This window comes from Odontesthes bonariensis, chromosome 21, assembly GCF_027942865.1.
Source record: "Odontesthes bonariensis isolate fOdoBon6 chromosome 21, fOdoBon6.hap1, whole genome shotgun sequence".
In the NCBI taxonomy this organism is placed as follows: domain Eukaryota; kingdom Metazoa; phylum Chordata; class Actinopteri; order Atheriniformes; family Atherinopsidae; genus Odontesthes; species Odontesthes bonariensis.
Window position 1 is genome coordinate 3,543,550 of NC_134526.1, and position 18,798 is coordinate 3,562,347.

The 18,798-nt window shown below is 41.5% G+C and overlaps 1 protein-coding gene across 2 annotated transcripts in view; it reads left to right on the forward strand.

Annotated features, from left to right (window-relative positions):
• Positions 1-18,798, forward strand: part of tmem104 (transmembrane protein 104) — a 95,917-nt gene that overhangs the window by 36,260 nt on the left and 40,859 nt on the right. For both annotated transcript variants that reach the window (XM_075453845.1, XM_075453844.1), the window contains one exon: positions 1,972-2,068. In XM_075453845.1, the coding sequence (XP_075309960.1) occupies positions 1,972-2,068 (97 nt within the window). The remainder of the gene's footprint in view (positions 1-1,971; positions 2,069-18,798) is intronic.

The following is an 18,798-nucleotide window of genomic DNA, read 5'->3' on the forward strand; positions in this document are numbered from 1 at the left end:
TCTGGGGCATAACTAAATCCCACTCGTGGCAGCAGTAACATTCCACCTCTGTCTGCATTACTTCGCACTTCAAACAAGTGCACCAGGATTTGTCGGCCAGCCTGGGTATCGCAGCTCCAGCAGTGGCTCCAGCTTCTGTTTCCATCACTTCTCTGTCCACCCTCTCTCTTTCTGCCCGATCTAAGTCCATTTGGCGAACTTCCTCCTCAGTATAAACGGGTTCATAAAGATACCCCCTTGGCTCTGAACGGAAGTCAATATGTTCCTCGTCGCTCTCGTAGTCAGACATCTTCCCGAGCAGTAAACAAAGTGAATCGACTCGTGCGCACAGCTCGCGGTCAGAATGCCGTGCGCACTGATACACAATGAGAGACAGTATAGGGCCCAAGTGATAACGAGGAGTGACTTTTGCCGGCTTCGGTTTTTGTGATGAAATAAATCACTCTTTAGCACACGTACTGTTTTGGGAAGAAAAACGCGCTAATTTCTTGACCCCAGCAAACAAGCCGGGCTACTTTCGCCTTGACCAACACTGGACAAGAACTCGGCTCACAGGACACTGTCGGGGGTAAGTCAGTTTGAATGCACGACACTGGTTATGGTGATGCCATACAGATTCATGTCAAATATCCCGAACTATCCCTTTAATTTTCGCTCCTTTCCGACACTAATTCGACTGCGACTGAAATCCAGTCAGTCCAGGCAGCGTTTTTCCTTCTTTTGTCCAGTTCTGGTGAGCCTGTGTGAACTGTAGTCTTAGTTTCCTGTTGTTAGCTGACAGGAGCGGCACCCGAGCCGGTCAGCTGTTTGTGTTAACAGATAATTGAACAGCTGTACCTGATAAAGTGGCCGGCGAGTAGATGTGTGGGATAGTCGTGACTTTGACATTACCAGAGCCCACAGTGGCACAAAGTTTTTAAGAAAAAAACCTGTCAGATATCCAGTCACCTCCCAAGCTTTAGCTGTTCATTAATATGTATATTATACAGCTGGGTGGGGGGTGCTCCACCACTGCCAAGATTAGATTTCCCCCCAACTTTCCTCCCAGGATGAACACGGTATCATCGGTTAGATTATCAGTTCAAATAAGAAAACGTCGAGCATCCCTCTGCCTGTACAGTTTGATTAAAAAGGAATGAGATGCTGGCAGGTGTCACTTCCCATGTGGGAGGCGTGTAAAGCTTTGTTCTCTTTGCTGCTGTTTGAATGTTAAACTCAGGATTTCCAAAGTTGTTCTCACTAGCATAATTTTCTCTGCTGTTATTTCCTCTCAGATAACTGAAAAAAAAGACGCTTTTTTCTTTGATTTTGTGCTTAAAACAGTTACTCAGAGCCTGGCATTGTCCCATTTTAACTCAAAAGCTCTGTTTTTGGTTGTGAAAATGCACTTTATGATCAGATCAATCAGATATTTGCTCATATTTTTGTCCCCAACTCAAAGTTGAGCTCAGAGCAAATGAAAAACGATGCTCAGTTGCAGAAAGTCTGGCCTGATTGAGCATTTCATAAACATTTTTTACCCAGAGAGAGCTGACTTGGTCGTTCTGTGGCCGATTCCTTGTTTAATTCTCCTTTGAGATTCTGTCATATTCTGCATCACTTAAATGTTTGAAGATTTTGAAGCTACAGAGTAAACTCTGTCTTCTTCTAATTGTTGTTATGACAAAGCTGCCTCGCTGATCCTGTCCGGAGGCTCGGCACACTGCGGCTGTCGTATCGCATTAAGCTCCTGTCCACCGTGGTCCCGACACATTACAAACCTTCCAGCAAGAAAATGTGTGAAATTTAACCGTGGCGTCCAACCTGTTTGTTTCGCCCGCTGACACAAACTGTAGGTTTCCCACCAGTGTGGTCAGAGTTTGGTCTGTTGTCTTTTCTTTTTGCACAGAAGCTTCTTAAAACACGGAGCTTTGGTGATTTCCATCTGACGCGGATGGGGTTTAACATTACATTGTGCTTGTTTTCCTTTAGTGGAAACCACTCCTGCAGTGCTGGAAGTGTGAAGTACAACGACACAGACCCCTGCTGGGGCTCCGTCACAAGGAAAGATGCGTACAGGGTGTTTCTGGTAAGTGCTGATCTCCTTTGTTGCCCTGCTGTTATGAGCTACAAATCAAATCTACACTGGAAAAAATGCCCCTCCAAAAATAAGTAAGAAAAACAACACATAAAAGACGTTTTTGCTTGAAATAAGCAAATAAATCAGCCAATGGAACTAGTGAAAATCGGCTTGTCCAGATTTCTTGAAATAAGATGTGATATTTGGGACTTTTGAGATAAAAGTGATCTTGAAATTAGCTTAAAAACCTCTTCAAATGTAAAAAAAAAAAAATTGTTTCATATGATATGTGTCTCAAAATAATTTGTTTTCAAGACTTTTTCACTTAACAAGATATTCCAGATGTATTGTCTTCCAACAAGTCCCTATATCTGGCTGAAATGGTGCTTGTTAGGCAGTTGTGTCTTATATTAAGTGTAATCAGATATTTTGACTAGAAATGAGACAAATATACTTGGTAAGACTTTGATTTTTTTCCAGTGCACTCTCAAGCCAGGAAGTGGAATTTAGCCCTCGACTGTAGTTAAAAACACAGTCAAAGTGTGACCAAACTGCCACCTCAGAAGTTAATATCCCAAACAGCTGAGGCTGATTGGTGTTAATTCTGAAAGTTGGCCAAAGACTGAATCCAAAATGAATCCGTCAAAGGTAGCCAGAAACTTGGGTGTCACGATTGATGACCAGCTGACCTTTAAAGATCACGTTGCCTCCGTGGCTCGATCGTGCCGCTTCACGTTGCTAAACATAAGAAAGATCAGGCTGTACCTAACCCAACACGCCACCCAGCTCCTGGTGCAGGCCGTGGTCATCTTCACCACTGCAACGCCCTCCTAACTGGTCTCCCAGCCTGTGCTGTGGAACCGATGCAGATGGTCCAGAACGTGGTGGTCAGAGGTGGGTAGAGCAGCCAAAAATTGTACTAAAGTAAAAGTACTGTTACCTCAGAATAATATGACTCAAGTAAAAGTAAAAAGTAGTCATCCAAATAATTACTTGAGTAAGAGTATAAAAGTTGTTGGTGAAAAACTACTCAAGTACTGAGTAACTGTTGAGTAACGTCTGATTTATTTGTTAACACAAGCATTCAATCAGACAGACAAAAATACTAAATAATCATCTTTAGGCCAATTAGAGTTCATCCAATTGATAAAATAAATTAAAATGAATTAATTAAAAAAATAGCTTAAATTAGAATAATCCAGGTAAATTTAAGAACTTCAATAAAAAATAAGACACTTAGGAAATGTTTAAAACATATGTAACCCATATGTAACCTAAAAAACAAACATTCACCTATCCATGGGGGGAAAAACGAGTTTAGGAAACTTAGCGCTACATGTTTCCTCAAGTTAGATGTTGAGTTTCTGCTGAAATGTGCGTTTGTTTTGGTTGACACAGAAGACACATAATGTAGCTGCTGTTTCTCACTCTTTGTAAGGTAAACATGCTTTCAGTATGAGGCCTCGTCTGCGTCTTCATTTCCCACCGTTGGTTCTGACATTTTTCATCTGTTTCTTTGTTTGTTTGCTACGACTGCTAATGCTAAAGCTAACCCGTCCCGCCGCTGAGATTGAGTAAAAAGTAACCAGCTCATTGTAGCCTAATGTAGCGGAGTAAGAGGACAGTTTCTTATTCACAAATCTACTCAAGTAAAAGTAAAAAGTATAGAGATTTAAAACTACTCCTAGAAGTATAATTTTTTTCAAAAACTTACTCAAGTAAATGTAACTGGTTACTACCTCATCATTGAGCTCCACTGGCTTCCCTTAGCCGCCCGCATCAAATTCAAGTCACTGATGTTAGCCTACAGAGTCCTTAATGGAACGGCTCCCAGCTACTTGAATGCTCTCGCAAAGGCTTACTACAAAGACTCGGTCACTCTGGTCGTCAAAGGATTGTCGTTCAACAGTGCCTACACCACGCTGAAGACAATCCATTAGCTTATGTAGCTTATTGTTAGCTTTGATGTTAGCTGTAATGTCGTATTCTCATTTCTAAGTCACTTTAGATAAAAAAAGCGATGTAGAAACGCATGAAACAAGCTGTTAACTGGTTAGTATACTCTCTCTAAACAACTGTCTGTACTATTCAGACTCCCTCGTTAAACTAGTTAAAAGACAAACAGAGACTTTCCTGTGTTGGTTTGATAAAGAAAGGTCCCCCGAACAGAAGACGGTGTAATGTGCAAAGCCTCGCCTCGTCTTTAACCACCTCCTCCTTTGCTCAGAGTAAAAATGTGTGCAGCTCACAGTATAATTTGGTGTCCTTGAGGTCATAAAATGAGCCAAACTCTGGTTTCCTCTTGAGCTTTAACTTTGAACAGCGACAGTGACAGATGCGCTGATCTTCTCCGGAGTCATTTCTGAGCGTCCCCTCCTTTTTCGCTCCATCCTCCCTGTCCTTGCCTGTACTTAATAGAATTAGCACAAAAAAATGGTAATAAATTAAATTTTCTCCCCTTTTAACTCCTTTGGGATAAGCCTCCGAACGTGTGAGTCAAATTTAAAAAATGCTGATTTGTAATCTCCGGCCAGTTTGTTCACACTAATTTTCCAGTTTGGGCACCAGCAGTCATGCCTCTCACGGTGCTCCATGAAGTGTTTACTGTAGAAATACAGTTTCTGTACCAGTTTCCTGAGCTGATGTTGGGTTTGTCATATTGTTTTGTGCTCAGACTTAATCCAAAGATATCCTCTAATTTTAACCTTTGATCCATTTGACTTTTGCCTTTTGATAGAGTTTCATATTTTCACCCATCATTCGTCTTGGTTGACCTTTTGCTTAAGTGAATAAAAATGCACCGAACTGAGTGATAACCATTCAGAACGGACCTGTTAGCACGCCGTACAGAGGCTGGACCGTTTTCCTCTCTCATTCTTTGTGCTTTCAACAGTCAGGCCTCTGGCCTAAAGACACCGCCCAAACCAGAATGATTCGTCTTAATAATTGAAAAGCTTTCATCATTTTCAGTTCTCTACTCTGTGGAGGGAACTGTCAAAACCTGCTCCAGCCAGCACCAACCGAGTCTCCTTTTCTATGCTCGGTGTAACGGAGCTGCGAGGCATCAAGGTGCCCTTCTTCTGTAGCGTTGAACCCCGAGAGCTTTTCTGCGACTGACCCTTTTCACTCAGGTCCCCCCAAAGATTTGGAGTTTGGGATGAGTCATCCAGGGTAGCCATGCTCAAAATTGCTTGCTTGAAAGATAAACTTTGATGATATATTAATCTGACCTTTTAGCTTTTAGAAGACAAATCTTCACCTTCTGATTCCCTCCTCACCTCAGCGACTCCACGGAGTGATTTATGAATTAGTAGGAGATGGATTTCCAGTAAAACTGCCACAAACACCGTCAAACGACACGAATGTTTCAAAGCTTTAATCTACAGTGAGGTGAAATTAGCCAGTAAAGCTGCAGCTAAAAACGTGAAGCTAACACTGTTAAAAACCCAAAGAAAGCCAGAGATTGATGGCAATTAGAGCCTCCTCCCAGCTCTGATTCGTGGCCTTTAAGTAATCAGAGGAACATGACCTGGATTCCACAGATTGTCTCTTAGATTTATTACTGTTTTACTTTTTTAAATTGTCTGTCTTGTATTACTGTCAGGCCACAGCTTTGGTTTCAGTTAATAAGGCAGAAAAATAAGAGATTGTTTCTACCAAACTGAGCTTTAACCTGTTAAAATAAAGCTGTGTGCTCTGAGAAATGGGCCAATCTCGTCTGGAAGTGTAAAACTTTTATATAAACTTTGGCTGCCCATACAGATGTGGGCTGTAACACCACTGGAATAACAACAAATCTAAACCTGAGCCCTGCACACGAACAGCCATACACATGAATTAGTAGTTTAGTGTCGAGCTTCTGTGAAGCAAAACGATGTGGCGCAGGGCTGGAAACCAAAGTCGTGCACTCTTATCTCAGCCCCCAGGTGCTCCGGGACATTTTCAGGCTCGAGAACGTGCAGAACAATAGTCGGTGTACTTCAAAACTCACAGTTTTAAGGTTCACAAACTTCTCTGGTGTCGCTTTAATGAGCTAAAGTGTGTAGAAAAAATAAATAACATAAATAAAAATAAGGTTTTCGCTTCACGATCAGACCAAATTAGAGATATTTGGACACAACCTTCCTATTTGACTCAAGAATTTGGGGAAACTAATGTACCATAAGTGTACAGAAGTACTCCAGGATTTATACTGTACCTTAAAAAGTTTGTTACGTTTCTGACTGCTTTTGGAACAAAGAACGTCCCGAGACGTGAAGCCATTAAAATGCTCGTACTAAAGGCTGCTCATAATGAAGCTTGACTGAATCTTCTTGTTCACCACGTCCTCATTGTTCCTTCTCCTGCGAGGAGGCGATTGCTTGGTTGTGTCATTGAGTCGGTGCAAGCGGCGCCGCTGCAGCCGTAACATTTTCAGAGTTTAGAAGATGATGACGGATCAGAGAGGAGCCTGATTATGGCGCCGCTTTAGAGCGCTTTAATCCCTGTGTGGGCGATTGATGCTGTGGGAGGCAAAGAGACGGCGGGGGGGGGCTCAGACAGAGGGAGTTGTGTCTGGTGAAGTCTGCAGAAACCTGTCGACTACCTCAGGGGCCTGGATGGACTCCTGTCCTACCACCAGATTTCTTTTATTGATTAATTTGTAATGCTTTTGCATTTTAAACATCCAGTAGAAGTTATTGTTTTAGTCCTTTTTTTTAAAAGTCATTTTGCATTCGTTCTAACTAGGGCTGGGCGAGTTAACTCGTTATTATCGCGTTAACTTGTTAATTATTTAACGCCGATAAATATTTTATGGCGCATTAACGCAGGTTTTATTATTGTAAGAGTCTGTTGAATGCATCACATTCACACAGTTACAGCAAACACCACGAAGCATGGAGGAATAAAATAAAAATAAACTAGCAGCTAACATCACCGCTACAGGTGTGAAGCTAACGGAGCTAACCGGTGCTACTTCCTGTTTTACTTGTTTCATCATAAAAGCACGTATTTCAAAATAAATTAAGAAAAAAAAACCTCCTGCATTTGCAGCCAAGTTGAATTGTCTTCTCAGCGTAGTAGTTCCAGTCTAAAATATCACTTAAAGGCAAAACACACAACTGATAGCAGCAAGTCATTCAAGGAAACAGACAGTGGAGCGAGGCTTCTACATAAAAACTACAGAAAGATGCTGATGTTAAAAGTGTGTTTGCACAACAAATGTTATGGCACTTTCATTCATATGGCAGCACATTTAAAATAAAGCTAAATGCTAAAAGCTATACGCTACTTTTGGATTCATTTTTGGATTCTGCATACAAATGCGATTAATCGCAATTAATCGGGGAAATCACGTGATTAATTAAAATTTTGAATCATTGCCCAGCCCTAATATATATATTATATATTATGTATACATATATATTATGGCCTTCAATCAATTCAAATATTCAAAAGATTAAATCACGATTAATCGATAGTTAACTGGCGATTAATCACAAATATATATTTTAGTATGTTCTAAATGCACCGATTTTTAAAAAATACTCTTATCAACATGGTAACAGACAAATATGCATTCTTTATTCAAATGTATTCTATATTTACATTAACAACCCAAAACTAATTGTCCTGGCTATACACTACTATTGAATTAATTTTTGGATTTTGCGTACAAATGCGATTAATCGCGATTAATCTGGGAAATCATGTGATTAATTAGATTAAACCTTTTAATCGTTGCCCAGCCCTAGTTCCAACAGAATAAAATGTTAGACTTGTTGCCGCTTTTGTTACTATCACCAAACCGGTTTGATTTATAGATTTTAAGCTCTTGACATTAATCTTTCTTCCCGCTGAAAACAGTCGAGCAGCCAGAGCTGTACTTGGCGCCGGGCCAGCCGCCTGGACGTGACGTTCCCAGCTTTTATGTGCGGGTGTCTTGAGCAGTTTTGGCAGGTTTCCCCCAGATGGAACGTCTGCTGCACTCGGGGTGCTTTTGTTCGTCAGTGGACAACAGATTGGCGGATATTTTTAGGCATGAGAACAGCTGTCCCTGCGCTCATGACTGGACTTCATCACCAGCAGCGCTACAGCGACGAGGAAGGATGAGAAGAACATGTCGATTGTTGATTGGTTCGGTTCGTTTTCGACCCTCCGACACATTACAATCCAGAGTTATTAACTTCCATCGGTTAGTTTTTAACCCTTTTGGAAACATGAACAAAAATAAAGTATGACTTTTTCTAACGTCCCTTTAGGAAAAGTCATCAAATTTCAAGTTGGAAAAAGATAATTTAAGGTATTTTTTCTACAGCTAAACATGGTAGTGGGTCACTTTTGACCCGCAAGACAACAGGAGGGTTAAATAAAACCACTATAGCATTGATGCTACAGTGCGCATTTGCTCTTCAAAAACTCTATTTTAAACCGACAGAAAGAAGGAGCCGGTTCCCCAGAATCGGATGGCGAACAACACTTGATGCTGGTGGAAAAAGCGCCTGTCCAAACCGGTCCGTGTCAGTTTTTAAGGCTCTGAAGGCATGTTCTGATTTAGTGTCCTTTCAGGCATCCGTTTCATTTTAGCACCACACCTTTGGCTCATTCCTCCGTCATATGTCACCCACATTAACTGATTGTCAGTCTGGACAAATGACAGCCAGCCTTCGGGGAGATTTAGGTTATTTCTGCCGTGTCACAGAAGTGAAATTAGCTCGATTCTTGCTTGTGATCTCCGTCCTGTCCGGTGTTGTCACGCTCGGTTCTACTCCTCAGAGTCTTGTTAATATTGTGCTAAACTCCCAAAGAGACGGACTAATTGCTCCATAGTTGGAAGGCCTGAAAGCACCCGGTTAATTTTCCATCAGGTGTTTGACTTAATTAGCTCCGACTTCAGAGATCAGAATCATCAGCTGCTGACGTGTCCTGACAGATATTTCCCTCATTTGCAGTTCTGAAAGCTCGGAACACAATCGATCGACTGATATTCGTTCTGCTGCAGACTGATTATTGGCCGAGTCGGACTGCTGAGGGCGTCTTCCTTCTCTCAGAGGGGGGGAAGCAGAGGTTGTTGCTGGAGTTCTGCACAGCTTCGATTTGGAAAAGATTAAGCAGCCATGAAACAGTTTGGGTCTCTCTGGGTTTCTGTTCAGATTCCTGAGACCTCGGTTAAACTCTCCTGTCCTTGATCGTCCTCCAGTAACCTTCTTTTTTTTTTTTTTCTTGGCACAGTTAGCCAAGCGTTGGTCGGTCCTCCCTAAATGTCTCGTGTATTCTTCTCCCAGTTTGTGCGAAGTGATGGGAAATCAATGCAGCATACCAGCTCAAAAAGCACTTTCTGCCTACACTGCACTGCTCGCTGCTCATATTCATGCAAATATTTCAATTACACTTTGTCTACTAAGCCGGTTGAAATAAAGTTAATTCGAAGTGCAAAGTGTAACAAAGTTGCTGCCTGTCCCCTTAAAGTTTAAGAACGACCCACCCTGTCACGTCCCTCAATACATGCTCTGATTGATTAATTAAATGACTAATAAAGATTTATTCCAGCAGTGGCTTCACTGACCTTGGCTCCTCGACATCGTTTTACTGCAGCGTTCAGGCCTGTTACACACTGTTAGGAGCACGAGGCGTTCTTATATAAGAGGAAAAACCAACGGGAGTGATGTGCCAACATGACTACATGGTGCTGCTTTTTATTCAGCTTCTTTAACACTGTTTAGTGCCAGGTTCTTCATTAGATATCACCTCTTTTGACATGAAGCTGTATGACATCCCATATCAGCAACATCATTTCTGAACATCTTCTTACCCCCTGCTGCGTCCTGTGAGCAGAGTTCCAGCCTCGTTTTGGTGTTGACGAAGGTAGTCCGGCTAGTTGGCTGGGGTTTAAAAAATAATAGGCCCTCCAGAAAAACGCGATTTTGCGATCGCTGATTTTATTGCAAAATCAGCAAAATACCGCTGATTATGCGGGGGTCAATATTTTTCAAAAAAGCCGCATATTCACCGCAATAATCACATTTTCCGCGCAAAATATGCAGGATTCGCTTGATTTCACAATCTCCGCACTTTTCTGCATAAAGTTAGGAAGAGAAAAAAAATGTCTAAATGAACAAAATTAACTGGTGATGTAATTTATATGCGACTCGCGGCTTGCGACGTCATTGCCATCGACACACACGAGGAAAACGGCACCGTAGCGTGAAGAGAAAATTAACGAGAGACAAAATGAAAAAAGCTAATCGATCTCACCTACCGACGCACATTACTGGCAAAGACCGGGCAAACCAGTACCCCGATGTCTTGCACGAAAGCGGGGGGAAACTCTTCTGCACCCCGTGCAACTGTGTGTTGGAGCATAAAAGAAAATCGTCGGTGGCGTGCCACTTTACCAGCGCGAAACATTTGAAAATACTTTCTGCAGCTGCGGAAAGGAAAGGAAAGCCAAAGCCAGACAGCTGACGTCCACCGAGGCATCAACCTCCAAAACCCTTGCGACTGATTGTGAAACTGCTCAAGTTGTTAAAATAAAAAAACCTTCTGTGAAGTAACTTGGTTCCAGTATGCTTGTTTATCATAGGAGCTCTTTAAAATGACTCTTTTTCATTCAGTAGCAGCATATTTTGCAACTTTGCATAATTCGCAAGTTTCCGCAACTTCTCGCAATTTCACGGCATAAAATCATTAAAAAAACCCGCGTATTCAATCGCAAAATCCAGGATTTTAGCCCACGTAATCAAGGATTTATGCCCGCGTTTTTCTGGAGGGTCTAAAATAAAGCGTTTTGCTTCTGAAAACAATATGCGTTCAACAGAGTAATACATTTGCATCACAAAATCATTCTCCAGGAAAAAGTCAGACCTCACAATCTCTTGGCCCTATTTTCTCTCCCTTCGTATCACTGCCTGCTGCCGCCTGCCGACAGCCGCGCCTGTTACGGTGTTTGCTGCTCGGTCTGCACAGCAGGCAGTGATACGAAGGGAGAGAAAATAGGGCCAAGCGATTGTGAGGTCTGACTTTTTCCTGGAGAACCATTTTGTGATGCAAATGTATTACTCTGTTGAACGCATATTGTTTTGAGAAGCAAAACGCTTTATTTTTTAAACCCCAGCAAACTAGCCGGACTACCTTCATCAGCACCAAAACGAGGCTGGAACTCTGCTCACAGGACGCAGCAGGGGGTAAGAAGATGTTCAGAAATGATGTTGCTGATATGGGATGTTACACAGCTTCATGTCAAAAGAGGCGAACTGTCCCTTTAACAGATACCAGCTAAACTGGAACTGGAACAAAGTCGGATCTGATACCAAAAGCAAAACTATAGTTAATCTGTGTACTTGTTGATCGCATTATGAACGAGCCCAGAGTTAGAATTTGGAGGTAAACACACTGAAAATCACCGGCCAATCGGTTCTCTTTGGAAGTGGAAGATAAGGATCCTGCTGTTGAGATTGTAAAGGTCTCCCTGAGTGAGAGCCTCTCTTGGCTTCCCCTGATGAGCATCATTATGTGAGGTGTCTTTAAGACGGGTTGATAAAAGCATTGGAACACAGAAGTCCCCGTTCTCTCATTCTCCTTCACATTCTTCCGTCTGTCTTCATTAAACTGCTTTCCTCTAATCTGTCACCTACATGTTTACTGCTGATGCTTCTGAGGCAAAAACACTCAGGAATGTGTGTTAGTGAACTGTTTTAAATCTGTTAGTGCCTGCAGAGTTTAACCTGCCACAGGAAGACGCAACACATTAATCTGATGTATATTAGATGCACAACCGTAATAATATTCTAATCTGCTGTCCTCACTAATGGAAGAGATGCATTCAGACAGTTGTTTGCCAGCTTTCTTTATTTGCTTTGGCTGCTGCAGCTTTACTGCTTTTAGCCTGAATTCATCTTTAAATCCTGATTGTTCTTCTTCTTCTTCTTCTTCTTGTTCTTCTTTGTCTTCTTCTTTTTCTCATCATTTGTCTTGTCGTTGTTGTTGTTGTTCCTCTTCTTGTTCTTCTTCTTTGTCTTTGTCTTCGTCTTCTTCTCATCATTTGTCTTGTTGTTTTTCTTCTTGGTCTTGTTGTTCTTATTATTCTTTTTCTTTTTCTTCTTCGTCTTATTCTTATTCTCATTTGTCTTGTCGTTGTTGTTCCTCTTCTTGTTGTTGTTCTTTGTCTTCGTCTTATTCTTATTCTCGTCATTTGTGTTGTTGTTTTTTCTTCTTCTTCTTCTTACTCTTGTTAATTTTCTTATTATTATTCATTTGTGTGTGTACTTGTTCTTTACTCATGAGGTCCAAAAATGAGAATCTACTTCTCGGTCCAGTATATATTGTGGGGACCGAACGGTGGGCCATTGAGAGTCAGAACTGGGTTTTAGGGTAAGCGGCTGCATTATGCTCACGGTAAATCACCACAAAGATAGAAAAGCGAGCCTGTGGGTGAGATACGTGGCTCCTCTCAGGTGATTGTTCCCTGCTGCCAACATAACCCTTTTCACAAGTGCACGTGTCCATTTAGCCTCAGTTCTGTGGTGAAGTCTGTAAAATAACTGGTTTAAAGCCATTTCACAGCGTTTCCAAATCAGAATTGTTAGAATTTGGCAGTTTTTCCAGCTCAGATTTTCCAGGATTGGGTTAGGGTTATGCTGACAGGCGGATAATTCACTCGGGGCATGAAAGATAACCCTGATTAATAGGGTTTGCTTTAATTTGAGCTCATTGTGATGGTTTTTTTCTGTGAGCTGGTGTTATTTGTGGCTGTTTCGCTGTGTAACAGAGCTCAGCAGAGGCTTCAATACGCTATAAAAGATAATCTTACTCGAGTTGATAAGCGATATCTTACTCACGTGCTGTACTATTCCTGATTTGATAGTTGATTGATAGTTTCCCAGGCTCACTGAGATGACTGGAATGGCTTTAATGATCCCAGGTGAGGGACTGAAGCAGCCTTGCTTTGTGCAGTAAGGAGGTGCGCACCGTAGTGAAATGGCAGCAGCGCTGCCGGTCGGGGCCGTCACAGCGGGGAGAAGATGGTGCAGATGGTTTAATAGAGATTATCACGGCGGGTGGAAGAGTCTGAGCTGCGATCCGTGGGGTGTGGGAGTCCACTCCACCCAGCAGCAGGAAGCTGTGTCCGAGCGGCAGATCAGGACGGGAGGAGAAGCGGTGACGGTGCGTTCGGATGACTGGGGGAGACTTCAGATGAGCCAGCAGTTGTCAAGGAGATGCAGAGGTCACGGAGGAATAAGTGATGAATTTCCAATATTCAGGCAATTTTGCTGTAGCCTGATAAACTGAGTGATTCATTGTGGGGTCTTGTTTTTACGAGATAGCGAACACTGTACACTCATGCATCATGTTTTCATTATTCTCTGATATTCAAGGACATCAAGCGTGTGTGTGTGTGTGTGTGTGTGTGTGTGTGGTCCTGAGGAAGTTACAATTACAGCTTGACCTTTACAAAGTTAGTATTTGAACCAAAACCAAATAACTAGGGTTGTTTTTTAGCTAAAATCTCACAGAAAAAGGTCACAATAATCTTTAAAGTGGTCTTCATCAATAGTTCTTCAGGCTTTCTGAAGGTTTTTCTTTGGACATTTTCTGCTTTTTCACTCATTTTCAGTTCAGATTAATGTTTTTTTTTTTTCTTTAAGCCACTTAACTCTAACCTATGAGTCATTCAGGCAGAAAAAAGTTTCCTAACTCGAGGGATGAACCAGTGCTGTGTCCACACAGAACCGACAACTTAGCAAAGAAGCCATTTTAAACTGGATCTTTAGGCACTTTGTTCCCATTTCTTTAGCTGCATGTGTGAAAAACAGCAAAGATAACACAGTGTGACAGACAGAAAACAGGATTTCTGCAGCAACAAGGTGATTCCCAAAGAGCTGTTAGCTGAAAACTTGGCATATCTCAGCATGGTGTGCAGTGTGTCCTTAAAACATTTGAGGAAACTGGACAAGTGGAGGACAGAAGAAGAAGTGTCAGGCCTAAAGAACTATCTACAGCAGATGAACAGGATCTGAAAGTGATGTCCTTAAGAAAGAGGAAAACATCCAGCAAAGACCTGACACAGGAGCTGAGAGATGCATCTGGACCTTCAGCTGATCCATCTGCTGTTGGCCCAAGCCTCATCAGAAATGGGCTCCATGGAAGGGTGGCTGTCAGGAAGCCGTTCTTAAGGAAGGGAAACAGGGAGAAAAGGCTTTTTATTATTCCTAAATATCATCTTTCAAGCTTATTCATCCACCCACCTGTCAGAAACTGAACCGGTATCAAAACTATTGAAGTAAATGAACTTATGAGTAAAAACTGGAGAGCAGTGTCTTTATTCAGGTCCCTTTGTGGACTTGTGTGTCTCTGTTTGGGATAAGGAGGGTGATGGAAAGATTCTTATCCTTTATAATATGACTTCTGTGTAACTGCTTATGGTCACCGCTGTACGAGCCTCCGTCGACTCGACCCTATAAAAGTTTCCTGAGAACTCTCTACCTCGGAACATTTGCATCTCATTTGGCGGTCGGGTGGTCGGTCGGTCCCCTTGTTGCCACATGATTAAATGTCCCGTGCTTGTGAATTTCAGACTGCGTTCCTGAGTAATTTAGGTGTAAAAGTGGATATTTGGTTCAAGGACGTCTGAGTAATATAAAGATTTAATTTGCTGAGGGGAAAAAAAAAATGAATGCGATTTCCCTGAAAAACACAGGACTTCGCAGCCACATTTAAAATGCAGACGGGTTAACAATAGCTCTCTTCTCTGGGACCTGGTTCAACCTTGAGCTCATTACATGTTTGTTGTGGATTGCTGCGCGGGCAGCTGTTCACCTCGGTGCCTGTTTAAATTGATTGGGTAGTTATGTCACGGTGCTCTGTAGTAACTCTTAGGGGTAGCATTTGCTTAAGTGCTGCCCACTGACCCATTATACCCTTCCCTCGATAAAATATCCAGTTGCTGTCTTTTTCAATTACGCGTTGACGTGTTATATCTTGACACAAGACTTCTTTGTGGAATTAGGTTCCATCATTGGCTTTATTTGGGAGGGTAGATGCCCTTCATCACCTCTTATTATTACTCCTCCTCCTCCTCAGCACCATTCTCACCAAAGCTCGGGTGATGGGTGGAGCGCAGTCGTTGCTATTAGGCCACGGGCGTATTATCCTTTCTCATTTCCCGCCTCATATATGTCCCCAGCCTGTCGTAAATCTTGGCCGTGTGCTGTTGCTTGTTATTTTTAGTCTGATAGGTGTGTAATGGTTTTCTTATTTGAGGAGCAGGATTGCTTAGTTTAGGTTTCTAATTAGGCTAATGTGTTGGAAACAGCAAACTTCCAGAGTCTGCCTTTCCTTTAACAACGAGTGGACATCTGTGGATGCATGTCTGAATACCATGGCAACCAGTTCCTTTTCAGCAATGGTTTTAAGTAGATGTACAGTTTGAAAATTAGCACATTTTTTGGCATTGTAGCACCTCATTAGCGTATGTAAATACAAAAGTATAATTGTCTGTGTAGCCTCCACTACACATTTAATTGTTTAACTTTTATTTTGTTCTGCAAAGAGCAAAAGTATGTAATATTATTTATTACAGTTCGCCACACACGGCATCTTTCACATTCACGTGTGTGTTCTCGTTCTCGGGACTTATATGATAATTTAACACAGAAAAATAACATCTGCAGCAACATCAAAACAAATAATTATGTAGGTTGCATCGCTATTCAAAAACCAGTTTCATCAAGTTACATTCAATATCAACTTGTTTCTGAAATGCACAGTCAGCCAATCATGTCTTCCAAACATTGTCATATTAACCAAATCAATCATGCATCTATTTTAAGTTACTTATTTCTTAAACCATTAACTACACACGAGCAGCGCGGGCTCATAGGATCGACTCCTGCTACTCTCCAGCTTCACGCCATTATCTAGACAGAGCTCATCCTAACCTCAAACAATATGCATGAGTCGAGCACAACAAGGCACAATGTGTAATTGGACAATGAGTCGAGGCTCTGCTCTCCCACATGATCCCCCCCAAATCACTTATCAGTGATTTAATAAAGAAATAATCTAAACTACGAGAAAAAAAAAATCATCACACCATAATTGACACTAAATTATTCTAATAATCAAAAATAAAATGGAACATATTGAATAAATGAAAATACTGCAAGAAAAAAAGAATATATATGTAGCCAAAGCAATGATAAAACAAGGAAATCACAATATGAATTAATAATGAATAATCAAATGACTACACTAAAAGCTAAACTGAAAACGTATCCAGTGTGAGTTTTACACCTTGAACAAACCCTTTAAACACTGTAACAACTCATCACCTCAAATGATACTGGATCCAACAATCATTTAAACCTTTAACATTTCCATTAAAATTGTCCACTGTTCGCAGTGCATAGGAGCGAAAAACCCGCTGGCTGCTACTTTTGTAACTCATGTTCTTATTCTTGGGAAAATTCTCCTATGGCCCCATCCCCACCTGGCCACTAATTACTCTTTCAGTACCAAAGGTCGCACTCCGAACCGTTGCCTGACACAACTGGCAATGGATATATGAGTGATTACTTATGACTGATAATAAACATAGAATGAATCACAGTTTTGCACCATGTAGATTACAGAGAATTATAAATAATCAAACTATAGCTCGTATTGTTACGTACTCGTAGCTTCTCGCCTTAAAGGGACACCGTGTAATTTCTTCCCCCATCTAGTGGTGCAATTTTATTTTGCAAAGTCGAATGAATTTGCTCTCTAGCGCCTCGCAATTTCAAATGTGCGTTGCAACTTCTTGAGCTACGGCAGGCGGTATGTGTCAAGATTCAAGAAGCTATAGCTTCAGACTCAAGGTCCATACAAACAAAAAGACATCAAGACACAGAGTACAAAGGATTACATAACACACATACAACACTATAAATACAGATGACAGATAACATGTCAGATAACATAAGTTGACATAGCCTTTGGTGTGCAAACAATGCAATTAGTCATATTCCGGGAGTTACCGGAAGTGACGTTGAGCAGCGGTAGCGTTAGCAGCAGTAGTGTTAGCAGCGTTAGCAGCAGTAGCGTTAGCCGCAGTGTGTAGTTGCTATCTGGAAAGTGTTCTTTTAAATAAACTCCCGGTAAACTTACAAACTTTCTAATGCCTCCTTTTGTGAGTTAAGAGCCTATGTGTACTACGGCAGAAGTTTGGTAACAATCAATGCATTATCAGCGGGATAATTTACGAGATAAAATCTATTTAGCATTAGCGGCTGTAATAAGCCATTCGGCGGAAATGACGTCACAATGACGCCATTTCCGCTTGCAGGCCTGGCGTTGGGGAAAACGCAATTCGAAGTCCTTTATGTCCCTCTCGGCACTTCGTCGTTTTTCATAGACCGGAAGGACATGGCGGCCTCCATAGAGCTTGCCCGCTCTATGTAGATACAGACAAGTTATTCTTCACTCAGGAGGATAAGTGAGATTTTTGATAGAGATAATTTTAAACCAATGAGGACTAATTTATGAATGAATATGTTGATTTGAGCTAATAAATGACTTAATTTATTACATAGTGTCCCTTTAAAGCAGGTTCCTTCTCATGTTTATTTGCACTTTTCTTAAATGTAGTTTTGAATGTTGAACTTTCCGGTTATTAAGTTTGAATTCAGACAAGAAAACACACGTTAAACTTGTGATTCTGTTGGAAAGAGCAACTCTAGAGTCCAGGGGAGAACTGCTGGTCGGACGGCGGAACAACTTTTAACTGCTTTTCTTCGTTTAATTTTCATTTAAAGTTGGTCAACAAAATCCCAGGTGAATGTGACCTTATTACAGAAAGAATCTGTCGAAAGATCTTTTGGTTGTTATTAAAGCCATGGAAGAGGGAACATCTTAATCGCCTTCTAAATCACTCTGCAGACGACCAATCTGTGATTAACTTTTACACACGAGTTCTGCTGCAAACAGTCCAGCCGACCCATTAACTGTGCTTGCATACTGCAACAGTCTTCGGGTTTGACGCTGATGAGATTTGTGTGATTTAGTGCCGCTGCAGTGAAATAAAGGTGCCTCTGCTCTATATTTCTTCCCTCACGTTGGCTTTGTGGTCTGAAGTTGAATGTCTAACAGTTAATCTTTCCTGATTCCTTTTATGGGGAGTATTATACAAAGTCCGGGGTCGCGTCTCGGTTTCTCCACGGTGGCCTCAAAGCCCAGACCTGATGACGCTTTCTTTTTCTTTGAGCTTTGTTTAAAGATGCATTTTCAGTCAGAATGTAATGACCAGTTCAATAAAACTTCTCTCATCTCTGCTCCACCTCTGGCTCGTCTCCCATCCCCTCATTACAGTCCTATCTTTAATCATAGAGACCTGACGGCCTGCAGGGCCACGCACCTAATTAGCAGGTGTGTTAGTGTTGGATGTGTTTCGTGTAAGTCGTGTAATTGCTTTAATTGTAGATCCCTGTCAGTCCCCATGACATTTCCCCATCTTTTGTTGTGTGCTTTCATTTTTCTCTATTCATACTTTACATTTTGTGGATGGTTTTCGCCCTGAAAATGCAGAAGTTGCGGTTAAAAAAATCTACTATTACTGCATTCTAGAGGGCTAATTAGCATATTGATACAGATCTTTTTCTCAGCAACTGTGGCTATATTCATATTTAAGTGATAATAAAAACATGTAAGACACCCTACACTATTAGCATTAAAAAAAACATGTCAAAGTTGTCGTAGCGACCAGTAGGCAGAATGCCGAACTG